The sequence below is a fragment of the Dermacentor variabilis genome, chromosome 3 (genome assembly GCF_050947875.1).
Source record: "Dermacentor variabilis isolate Ectoservices chromosome 3, ASM5094787v1, whole genome shotgun sequence".
In the NCBI taxonomy this organism is placed as follows: Eukaryota; Metazoa; Arthropoda; class Arachnida; order Ixodida; family Ixodidae; genus Dermacentor; species Dermacentor variabilis.
The window spans coordinates 234,505,733-234,518,486 of record NC_134570.1 but is presented as its reverse complement, the minus strand read 5'-3'; the positions used below and the strand labels follow the sequence as shown (position 1 = coordinate 234,518,486).

Here is a 12,754-nt window from a genome sequence, read left to right as displayed (position 1 = left end):
TGTTCACTACTATCCTAATACGGCATGTTTCCGCTAAGGGTGGCCGAATATCTTAGCTGCGTTCATGGTGTTAGAATAGGTTAGGTGTACGAACGAGTCTTGCTGGCGCAGCGCGCCGCAGCTCGTAGTGTGCCTGTCCTACGGCAGGCGGCGCGGCAAACTTCGGGGCCTTCGACGCAGCGCCCATGAACGATCGGGTAGCGTGAATGCACGCACTGCTGGCTCCTTGCAATATATTATGAGGGCAAATTCAGCCTTAGTCATAATAAACCTAACACCTTGTGGTGCTTTATATTAAATGCTTGTCGTGAAAATTGCAGGCCACTAAAGAGCTGTTCACTCTCATTCGCACTGAAAGTTAGAATTGGCGCGAGCTGTAACAGCAGCTATTCTGTGATACGTCTCAGTGTTCCTAATATTTTATCCTTATATTAAGTTATAATGTGAGCAATGTTGTGTCAAATTGTGCTAAATGCTGTCTGTAAAACTGCCGACAGAGGACCGCTGGAAGTTGGTGTCCAGAAACGAATGTCTTGTGTTTTCATTTGCAGCTGTTATGTGCGCTAGTTGCTGCGTAGGTTTCGGGCGCTGAATGTTGCTTTCATGCTTTGAAAAAAAGAAACACACACACACAATGCTGCATCACCATTTATTTCACACACATATCTACAGTCACAAAAGAGGCCAGCTATGACAGGTTTTGCGTATAATTTGGGAGAGCTTCCGCAGCTGCTTTGTCGCATCAGATACGGCTACATTGCACTATCTTCTGTTTAGTTCACGCAAAAATATGTGGCATAAAATATACAGACAAGTAAAAAATCATGTGTTAAACAAGCTTAACAAGCTTCCCCAGCTGCTGTGTTTTGTTTTTTGCATCAGCTTTTCTTTGCTTGCAGACTTGCTGCATTCTCATTGCTATATAGTGATGCAGAAGACATGCCATCATTTCTTCTTTGTGTTTGAAACAAGGAAAAGAAGAATGGTAGCTTTGAGAATGGTAGCTTTCTACTGTCAATTCATAGACATTTCTGTGAAAAGTGTGCTTCTGAAATTCAGTCTCAGCGCTTGCAGGTGGAAAATGGTCCTACTGGGGTGTAATAGTCCACCTCGAGTTTTGCACGGAATTAGGGCACTTTCCTTTAGAGACTCTGCAGCAGCTTCTGCAATAAGGCACACTCTACATTTTGAGCATGTTGTACACTTCATAAGTTTTCGACACATAAAACTAGCAAGGTAATAAATTATACAGTCAATAAGCTCTGGCTCTGTACATACATGATCAAAAACTTCTTCACACTCAGCTTCCGCATCCACTAAGCCGTCCAGTTTTTGTTTTAGCTGCTGAAGTTGTGTCTTTTCTTCATTGTCAACCTTAAACGCAAGCTTAATATCAGTCTGTGTTAGTGCATGCATATTATCGGCGGTTTGAACTTCGCAATTGCCAAACATTGGTGGCTTGAGCAAACTATACACTAAGAGCATGTTATACCTTTGCCGGAAAGTGGGCATAGAGGGGTGGTCATTTTGGCCACCTGCCTGGCAGATAATTCTGAAGAAGTGTTCAAGCACGTCCTGATTGCCCGTCAAGACATGCCTGAACCCACACTCCTTGAGCAAATACTGAGAGAGTTCCAGTACGGATTAAATTCACATACACAGTCCCTCTGCGGTCTGCTCGATGAGGCAATTTTTACGGGAAATCTTTTCAGATAATACATCTTGCTCCCACTTGTTTAGCCAATACAGTGAAGAAGCTAAAACTCGTAGATCTTTGCTCCCTACAGTAATGCCTTCTCGCGGGCAGTTTCGATTTAAGGCGTCAAAGAGGTAATTGAGTTTCATGGTAAATTCCATCATACCTTTCACATTTTCTAATCCTTGCGTTCCCCTCCTCGAATAAAACTCCAGCCCTTTTGCTACACTCCGGCTGAAAACTGGGTCGCCAGCTTAACACACATTTTTTCAGTGTTTGTTGGATTCATATGCGAAAATGTTAATTTAGGACAGACGCGTGCCAGGCCAGGTTGCCTCGAATCTTCTACAACAATCTGTCATAGTGCGCCCAGTGCACCCGTTCACCATAGACAACCAAAATCTTTTGTCAATGCAAGCAGTTCCGCACACATTTCAAGAGGTGAGGCACATCGGAAAAAACGAAAACATTGCACTTGTCATCAACAGGATGAGTAAAGAAGTGTTTAGTGCGCCGAAGAGCCCCACTCACTCTGAACTCTTTCCACATTAAGCCATTAGTAGCTGCTCCATCACACACAATTCCATCGACCAACGCGCCAGCTTCCTCCAGGAGAAAAATTGCTTTAAGTATGAGCTGTGCAAGTTTGGTGCCTTTTGTAGGACCCTTGCTCGCAAAGACAGCAACTGGCTGCGAGTAACGATCCCCAAATGCTCGAAATGTGAACACCAGTCCATGGTCGTCGAGGTCATCGCTGGTCATCATGTTGTCACCAAAATAGCTGAATCCACAATAAGTCATTGACTTTGAGTGCACTCTCATCTCATTCGTTACCTGCATTTCGTCGAACACTAAAATCCCGTGTTGCTGAAGCTCGTCCTTGATGGCCATTTTTTTCTTAAATGCTACAAAAATTGCGTGTCGAATCTGCACTTCATCCTCACCAAACTTAAATAGTTACGAACTGTTGTGACACAAGGAAGCGGTAGAGCATCATTTTCTCGGAGGAAGGAATACGCCGATGGGCTGCGAATGTGCAGACAGACACAGCAAAAGCCAGTCTTCTGTGTAGCGCCGGCTCTTTTTATTTGCGAGTTTGGCAGCTGCCAAGCACTCTTTCACTGCTGTCAGCTGTATTCCTGGTAGCTCAGCTTTGGAAAGCTTTGCTTCAATGTCTTTTGCAGAAATTGTTTGTAGGCGCTCACGAGCTTGCTTAAAGGGACACTAAAGGTTACTATGAAGTCAAGTTAAAGTGATAAAGCAATGCTCAAGAATGTCTAAAGCGTCAATATAATCGCTAACAGAGCTTTAGTGATCGAGAAATTGAAGTAAATGCATGACACGACCTGAGACCCCCCAGCGACATTCCGGTACTAGCCCGATGACGAAGGCACTCCTCATCATAATTTATTTCACTAGTACTCAACTACTCATATTAAAAAGATCATTTCACTCTGTTATAAGACGGAAGAAAATGCAACTTGTCTAGTACTGTTTGATTCTAAGAAAAAATAACATTTTGACATGACCCTTCAGTAGTATGGGTGGTCGAAAAATTTCGTCTTCGCTCGACTCTGCGCGCTCGACTATGCGCCGCACAGGCTTTGGTGTTTCAGTTGTTTTGTTATCGTGTCATGCTGCGTTGGTTCTGCTGGCTCGTGAAACTTGCATTTGGAACAAGCAGCGAGAATGCCATGTCCATGTGATGTCGTGGGATGCGCGAACGGTCCGCGGAACTTGGCCAAGGGCAGTTGCACAGGCGAATCCAACGGTACTTATCACTGTGTGCCAACGAGTGAACCTCTTCGTTAAGTGCCGCACCTCTGCCACAGCGCGTTGGCAAAGAGTCGAAAAATCGCATAGTGTGCTCGCTGCACTTTCGTCCAGAGGATTACGAGTTCAACGCTGACTTACTGAACTCGTGTGGAGTGCCTTTCAAAGCAATACTTTCCCATAGCGCTGTTCCGTCGGTCTTGCCTGCACTCTCCTAAGCGCAAGAACTGCAGGTCTTCGACCTGCATTTCTTTTGGTCTTTCCGAAGGAAACGCTACACATGCACGAATATGTACAGCCATGACATACAGTTGCTGGCGTAGTAGTAGGCAACGACACCGGCAGTGCGAGCCGTCAGCAGCAGGTCACGTTCATCAGTGTTTAAATCGCTGAAGTCGAGCCCAGCATCGCGAGCCAATGTGTTGTTGTCATGGTCGTCCATTGCAACGAGCGTCAAAGTTGGCGTCATAAAATAAAGAACCAGCTTATCGTCGCGCGCTTACCCTTCCGCTAGCCACCATAGTTCCGCTTTCACGCTGCTGTCGGCTCTGTCTTGGCTCTATTTCTGGCTGCGCGTTTATCTTTTGCGCAGAAAAGCCGTAGTGCCGTCTGCGGGCGCCGTTTTACTCACCGACGGCGCAATGTTGCTATAAGACCATGACGTCACCACTCCTCGATCGGAGGGCGGGCGATTTGAACTGCGCTAGAGGTAAGCAGACGCTTGAGAACGCATTTTCTCTTAAAATAAATCTCTTCTTCACGTGAAACAAGCGTTTCGAGGTTTCTGTGATGCTATTTCAACAATCCACATTGACCTAATATTAACCTTTAGTGTCCCTTTAAGCTCGGCACTGAGCATCTTCAGCCGGTTGCAAAGGGGATTCTTTGATCTTTTGAGGGCATAATTAGCACGCCTGAGTGCTGCAAGTTTTTCACGGTTTTGCAAGTTTTTCACGGAGAAACGAGCACCACAGGAATTCAACTTTCCTTGCTTCTCCGTTAGCCTCTTCTGGCGAATTCGGAATGTGTCTGAGAGGCTGAAGGACTTCTGGCAAACCGATGCACCGGCACTGAGGATTAGTGGCGTTTCTTGTGGCACCATTTATTATCAGAATCGAGAAACGCACTTTGCAGCTCAGCCTTAGGATACTCTTTGACGCTAGGTCCTGCAGTACAAAGCCTTACTTTGTATACATGCTCCAAAATAGTTTTAACGTCCTCCAAAGATCTCACAGAGCTTGTACATTTTAAATCCTCCAAAGCAACAACTTTGCCCATCACCACTACTCTCACCTCCATTTTGCCATCAATTTCGACGACCTTGGCAGCCATCAGAGAAGCAGCAGGGCAGATGCCGCCCCACGAGCATGTTGCTTCATTCATGTCTGATGCGGTCATGTCACCCGCTGATGTAGCATGTGAGGTAACTGACAGCAACTGGCTGGCAGATCTCTTGAAGTGTTTTAGTTGAAGAAAGACAACACTTTTGACATCGTCTATTTTGAGCCGGTGAAAACCCCAGCATTTAGATGGTAGGCACGAGAGTGGAGGGTTTTCGAACAAGCTTGTGAATGCTGAGATCGCCGCTGTTGCTGAGCTGCAATCGGATTCTTCTTCAACCGCTGTCACATTGCACGCCTCAGCAGTATTCAGAGAGGAGCGCATGCTAGCTTCTTCTGAAACTTGTGCACAAGGTTCGGTGCTCCTCGTCTTTTTCGCTTCTAGCGGTTGCCTTTCGGCGGGTCGTTTTCTACTTTTTGAAGTCTTTGAAAGGTAGGCAGGGCAGTCAGGGAATTTCGGCGGCACCGCGTCCTTTGCCAACAATGCGCGTTGCGGGACGCTTTGCCGCACATGCCCATTGTACTCTGCCGTCCAGGTTTTGGACACAAAACTGGCCTCAAAATGTCTCACAAATGGAGTCGGTTGTTTGTAGAGCTCAGTTCTTGGTATGGCCCGCCGCCACAGCTACAGCCGTTCGTCGTCTTTCGGCGCCGAGAAAAACGAAAACTTTTACTTGCAGGATTTGTAGCCTATTGCAGCCTGGCACAAAACACTTCTTCCTCATCATGCGAATGCAGAATGCACCAAAAACGAAGAAAATCATGGAGCATGGATATTACCGAAAGGCACCATGCATGTGCACGAGAGAAAAACGACGCGCACGACAGAAGACAAGAACTGACACGTTCCTTGCGGCAACAGGTGGGCTCTCAGCCACCTAAAGCCCAGCCCCTACAGCCCCCAACTGCCCCGCGCCATCTCTCGGCGGCCGGCGGAAATTCGTTCCTTGCTCTCGCCACTTGCTCTCCGCTGTGGGATGGCCCATTCACACACCTAACCTATTCTAACACTATGGCTGCGTTACAAGCATCGGCATATGAATAGGGTACACTTCTAATGTATCAGTGTAAACGTGGCCACTATTGTGGCCGCTCGCAATTTGTTGCATGCCGACAAGTGCAGACGAGAAGGATTGAAAGGCGCCCTTTATGTTGTTGTTGTTGACCAAAACCATTATGAAGCCTACAAATAATAAAGCCGAGGCACGTTTGGTTGTGGTTTTTTTTTTTTTAATGGAAGTGCGGGAAGTGATGAAAGAAATGAAATGGGGCATCTGCTTAAGAATTTTGTTGACCGCTTGGTATGTCTTCAAGAGTCGTCTGCGTAGCATTCGACAGATGGTAAGCGCGATCATCATTAGCTAGACTTGACACATGACATATTGCAGTGACACATTCTGGGTGCGATCATTGCACGGGAAAGAAAAATATCGAATTTTGACGACAAAATTCAGGGGTACGATCGTTACGCGAGTGCGGTGCGATTATGCAAGTAAATATGGTGCATGCATTGAGGACGGTTGCGCTCGCTTCGAAGTAACATTTGCGAGATATGACTTTATACTTACTACGCTGCACATGTCACTTGCAATTATATAAACTCGTAGTAATTGTTGTTATTGTTTTTCGCATGTACCCCACTCCCCTCTATAATGCCATGGCGCTTGAGGGTATGTGAAATAAATAAATTATATAGTGAAGTGATGGCTGCGCATAGAATTGCTGCGCTCTGACGCAACCAAAATTATGGGGAGGGAAATAATGTTTTATAGAGGTGAAAATGATATGAAACAGCATTCGAGTTACAAGTTCATAGTTTATTTTCAGCATAGATGCATTACAGGTTTGCAAAGGGAGCTTCCTGGGCTATGGTAACTTACGGCGTACAGCATACTTGGTACAGCATTGGTTGCAACTTCTTAATTCTTAACTTGCTCAAAAATACAGGCTTGAATTGGTTCTCGGCGAAAGAATCCTGCAACAGGTAATTTCAGTTAAACTGCTTCAAATAGAATTTGACTGATACTAGTTATTTACACAGCACTTCGGAGTAAACGAAACTGCGAGTGCAAGACAGTGTCTTAGCCACTATATGCAACAAATAAAAAGATATGCAGAAAACATTGACAATGATTGCCAATGTAAGGTGTAGCCGAAACATTCGAGAAACCTGCCCATTTTATTACAGGAAAGACGTGCTTGAAGGCATATATTTGTTACTGATATTTAGGCATCATTTGTAGTTAGCACCATTACGTAATGAAGCGCACGAGCCTAAGTGCCCTACAGCAAGTGCGTTTCAGAGACGTAGCGGCCGCAGGAACTAATAGTGGAACAAATGAGCAAATGAATGACTAAACGAACACGCTTGCAAACTAAAAGAACAATCGAACGACTAAACAAAGGAGCACGAACAACGACTAAACCAGCCAGGGAACAAGTGGGTGACTGCATGTTTTCTTTGCGAGTGCTTCACCATCACATCTTAACCTTTGCACACCTTTAAAGCTCACGCCAATTAGCACGTACATCTCAGTGACCTATGATGCTGTCGCTCGGCGATGAACGCACCATGTAACTTGGTTTCGGGAGAACACGCACACTTTTCATCGGTGCCTTTGTATCACAAATCCACCGGGTGACCGCCAATGACGAACACGAAGAAATAAGGCAAACAAAGCTATTCTATCTAAAGAAGGCTAGTAAGTAACCAGAAAAGGCCGAGAGTTACTCTCCTAAAAGGAGATTTTATGATCGAGCCTGACATTTTGTCAAAAGGATTGTGCTGAATCTTCCGTAATCACGTTATCGCAGTCAGCCTAGTCTGCCCGTGAAATTAAGCTGGTTGGTGTACAAAATGATTAAGTGCACCAAATACGAATAACGCGACCACGTAGTGCTTATGTAAACAAAGTACATGTCGCGTAGGAATCATGTTAAAGCATGCAGACAAATGACAACATGTTCATTGAACTGTGCAATATCTACTACATTATGACCTGCAACAAATTGTGCAAGCCCCTGACACATACTATATTGCTACAGCATGAGCCGGGCGAGCAGAAGAGGAAGAAGACGTTAGCTGGTGCAGCCTCGGGACGCCATCTTGACTTCACCATCAATCTCGTCCCTTAAATAAAGCCGGTTTAACATTAACCGTAACTGTTTTGTGGTGGAGGTGCGGGGTACTTCGACCAAGACAACGGAGCTGCTGCAGAAAGTGCCACGCTGGAGCCGACGCCTCGCTCGACTGCCTCCAACACCACTTGAGATCCCAATGTCCCACAGCGGCGGCCAACAGTCTTCTCTGGCTGCTCCAGTGCGAACAACCGGCGCCTGGATGCATCAGATGGAGTCTCCCGCTCTTTCTCAGGAAAATGCGGCAAGGACGGGGAGGAATGGCTCACCCACTACAAGCGTGTGAGCAAGTACAACGGCTGGAACTCCACGGCTCAGCTCAACAATGTGGTTCTGTTCCTCACAGACACTGCGCTAGTGTGGTTCGAGAACCATGAAGATACCTGCACAACGTGAGACAGCTTCGTTACTCATCTCACAGAGTGCTTCAGCGATTCCACCGCGAAAAGGAAGCGGGCGGAGCAGACATTGGTTCAGCGCGCTCAAGTCCCAGGTGAGACCTGTACTACGTACATAGAGGCAATCCTGAAGCTTTGCAGTACGCTCAATCCTCGAATGTCTGAAGAGGACAAGGTTGGACACCTTCTCAAAAGCATAGTCGAGGATGTTTACAATTATTTAATCAGAAAGGAGAGTCTCGCCTCGGTCGCCGACCTCATCAAGCATTGCCGCACATCTGAGGCCTTAAAGCTGCGCCGTATCACGCCAAAGTTCGGCAGGTTAGCAAATGTCACAACGGTGGCAAGCGTTGACGAAAACGACAACTACAGTTTTCAATTTGACCTTGCGGCAACTATAAGGCAAATTGTCCGTGAAGAACTTGAACGACACACCAAAGGGGCAGATGTCGAACAGCTTGGTTGCGCTTCCAAGCAACCTCAAGAACATGCATCTGCTGTGTCCGCATTGTTTGCCATGCCAGGCGTTGCAGACTGTCTAGTCGATCAGCTGCGACTGCACCGACGTACCTTTCCCGACGGCATGACGCACGATCAACGAACTCGTCGAGCTACCACCACGAATCGAAATTCCAAAGATCGCGTTTATTATTTGCAGTGTCCCAGGGTTGAACCTGAGGCTTACAACGTCGGTCACGCATTGCCTGTGTGTTACAGCTGTGGCGCCTCAGGACACATTGCTCATTTTTGTCGCTGGTGCCGACAGACAACAACATATGGCCCACCACCAACTTGGCCTAATTTTGAATGTGACAGTTATGACGACCATTGGCCGACAGACCCTGATACTGCAAACACCACAGGCGCGCCACCCCGGAATACCTTCCGTCAGTATAGTAGAAGGAGTGGCTCGCCAGCTTCAGACCGCAGCCTGACGCCCCCAACCAGTCGCCAACGCCGTTCACCGTCACCACGGCGACATGCTACGTCACCACCGCCGTCGGAAAACTAGCCGGCGCGTCCGATGGAGGTAAGGTCGCCGGACAGACTGCGTCTCTGCAAAATACTCCTCTGCCAATTATGATGGTGAAGAATAAAGTGCGTGTGTTAATTGATAGTATACTGATAGTATAATGAATTGATAGTATTAGTGGATACTGGTGCTACCGTTTCTGTCATGAGTGTGACTTTCAAAGAGAGGCTGGGTCGGAAAGTTATGTTCCCGTGGAATGGTGATGTGACGTTTCGTGGTGTCAGTGGAGAGCGCCTAGTTCCCCTTGATATTTGTGTTGCAAGTGTTTTGTTCGGAGGAGAAGATCTTAAAACAGAATTTCTCATACTACCGCGGTGCACTCATGATGTGATTCTCTGGATCGACTTTCTTCAGGATTGAGGTACATCGGTAAACTGTGGCTCAGGCGAAATTACTTTGAATGCGCGCTTCTCGCCACCCTTGCCAACACATCCTTACCAGTGAAAAACTATTGTGTTGTTTCGAACGATTTGCTGCAACCGCCTTGGTCGCTGTCAGTATCTCTGTCAACTTCGCTGCTGTCGACCTTTCATCGTTTGACGCGCAAGTCCAGCCACATACGTCTAGCTGCACAAAGAAAGATGTACTTGTACCACGCTCTGTCGTGAGAGTAGTGAATGGCGCCTCAAATTTGAGGGCTTTCAATTGTTCTTGCATCCCTGCTGTTCTTCTGCGTGATATGAAGCTCGCTGAATTTGACGAGATTACTTACAGCTCCATTACAGTTCTAAGCGAGGAGGAGCAGTCTCATACTAGCGATCCTCACCAAAGCACTTCTGAAGAGTAGATCCTATGGATGATCACCCGTCATGGTTTCTCAGTGGCTATGGTGTTGGGCTGCTGAGCACGAGGCCGCGGGATCGAATCCTGGCCTCGGCTCAGCTCATAATTTTCTTTTTTATGGATGATCAACAAGGTGCTGCCCTCACATGAGCGCCACGCTCTCGCACAAGTTTTGTGGGCACATCTTTCTGTATTCGATTTCACACAAGGCACTCCCTCGTTCTCGTGCTTGCCACAGAATTGACACCAGATCTGCGCACCCCATTCGGCAAAAGCCTTACCGCGTTTCTTCAACAGAGAGGACAGTTATTGCTGAACAGGTGAAAGACATGCTGCAGAAAAGTGTTGTTCAAGAGTCCTCTAGTCCGTGGGCAGCACCAGTAACCTTAGTAAAGAAGAAGGATGGATCGTGGCGGCTTTGCGTTGATTACAGGAAACTAAATACGGTCACCAAAAAGGATGTGTATACACTTCCTAGAATTGATAATGTCATTGATTGTTTAAATTCCACTGCCTACTTTTCATCACTGGATTTGCGATCAGGGTATTGGCAGATACCCATGCAACCAGATGATAAGGAGAAAATGGCCTTCGTGACACCAGACGGTCTTTATGAATTTAACTTTATGCCGTTCAGCCTTTGTAACGCGCCAGCAACATTCGAACGATTCATAGATACTATCCTCTGAGGACTTAAATGGGAAATTTGTTTGTGCTACCTCGATAATGTGGTGATTTTTGGCAGCACATTGAGTGAGCATAACAGCCGCCTCAGTCTTGTTCTGGATTGTGTCAAACAAGCCGGCTTGATCCTAAATTCCAAGAAATGTCGCTTCGGGGAAACCGAGACGTTAGTACTTGGGCATCTGGTCAACAAAAACGGTGTGAGGCCAGATCCACGGAAGATTGAGGCAGTAAGCTCTTTCGAAGCACTGAAGTCAGTGCGGGAGTTGAGGTGTTTCTTGGGCCTGTGCTCGTATTTTCGTTGCTTCGTCCCAAGATTCGCCGACGTGGTGTACCCCCTAACATGTCTTCTCCGAAAAGCCGTCCTTTTCAACTGGACATCGGCTTGCGATGACGCGTTTCGCCAGCTAAAATTTGTGCTAACGTCAGGGCCCATATTGCGTCACTTCGATGCATCTGCACCTACGGAAGTGCATGCTGATGCCAGTGGCATCGGCATCAGTGCCATACCAGTGCAACGTCATCAAGGAGCGGAACACGTTGTGGCTTATGCTGGTCGCTCTTTGAATAAGGCAGAATGCAATTACACTGTGACAGAGCAAGAATGCTTGGCAGCTGTTTTTGCTGTCCACAAATTTTGGCCCTATATCTATGGACTATCACTATCACTATTCACTATCGTTACTGACCACCACGCGTTATGCTGGTTGGTGAATCTCCGTGACCCACGTGGACGACTGGCACGTTGGGCTCTTCGACTGCAGGAGTAAGACTTCGTTATTTCCTACAAGTCCGGGCGTCGCCACGCAGATGCGGACTGTCTTTCCCGCCTTCCTCTTACGACGTCGGAGTGTGACGAAGACAATTTTGATTACTGTTTTGCTCCCATTTCTTCTACATTCCCAGACTCTATGACTTTCAAAGCAGAGCAGGAAAATGATATTAGTTTGGAACCTCTATTTGTAGCTGCATCGCGTTCTGGAGCCACCGGTCAATTTTGTGTCTGTGACGGCTTGCTTTACCAGACCAATTATTCGGTTAAAGGCGCACGCTTCCTTCTGGTGGTGCTGCAGAGTCTGCGAATAGACATACTGAGAGCCATGCACGACGATGTGACCTCTGGCCATCCGGGATTCATCAGTACTTTGAACCGGACACAGGAGCATTTTTACTGGCCCAGAATGCGGGATACAGTCAAGCACTACGTTGCCAGTTGCAAACAATGTCAATGCTACAAGCGCCCTACGACCGCTCCGCCAGGTCTTCTCCAACCTCTGCTGCCTCGCCTGCCATTTGAACAAGCGGGTATCGATCTTCTGGGCCCATTTCCCCGATCATCTAACGACAACCGATGGGTGATCGTACCGTATTTACACGATTGTAAGTCGACTCGAATGTAAGTCGACCCCCCCATATCGCTTGACCGGAAAAAAAAAAAAATCCCGAGGGCGCATTCAATAACGAAAATTTATTAGTAGCCGACATGGTCACTGGACTACTCGTCTTCACTAGTGCTGCCATCGTCATCGTTGCTGCGGTCCCACAGCGCGTCGTGGTCCAGTGAAATTTCAAATTTGGCAAACGACCGCACCAGGACATCTTGCAGAACAGCAGCCCACGCCAAATGCACCCAACCACACGCAGCCGTCAGGGAGGCTCTTTTGACAGGTCCGGTTGGCGTAATTTCGCAGTCTTCTGCCGCCAGCCACTCTTTGTACTCACGGCGGAGCAGAACCATAAAATTAAGGCGAAGGTCCGGGCTTGTTTCATGACCACGTTGCACTTCACTGGCAGGGACCGATCACGCATTTCAGCGACGTATGCCGCAAGCATAGCCCACAGCTCCGGAAACCGTCCGGACTTCGGCACGTGGGAAATTTCTCACTTGCCGTCACAGGTTAAAATTTCG

The 12,754-nt window shown here is 47.3% G+C and overlaps 1 protein-coding gene across 11 annotated transcripts in view; it reads left to right on the top strand.

Annotated features, from left to right (window-relative positions):
- The window catches only part of LOC142576732 (uncharacterized), a 114,276-nt gene that overhangs the window by 78,473 nt on the left and 23,049 nt on the right, over positions 1-12,754 (top strand). Inside the window, exon 10 of one of the 11 annotated variants that reach the window (XM_075687006.1) lies at positions 7,855-7,906. The exons of the other annotated variants lie outside the window; for them this stretch is intronic. Coding sequence (XP_075543121.1) covers positions 7,855-7,891 — 37 coding nt within the window. The 3' untranslated portion in view covers positions 7,892-7,906. Of the gene's footprint in view, positions 1-7,854; positions 7,907-12,754 lie in introns of those variants that run through there. 11 annotated transcript variants of the gene reach the window in all.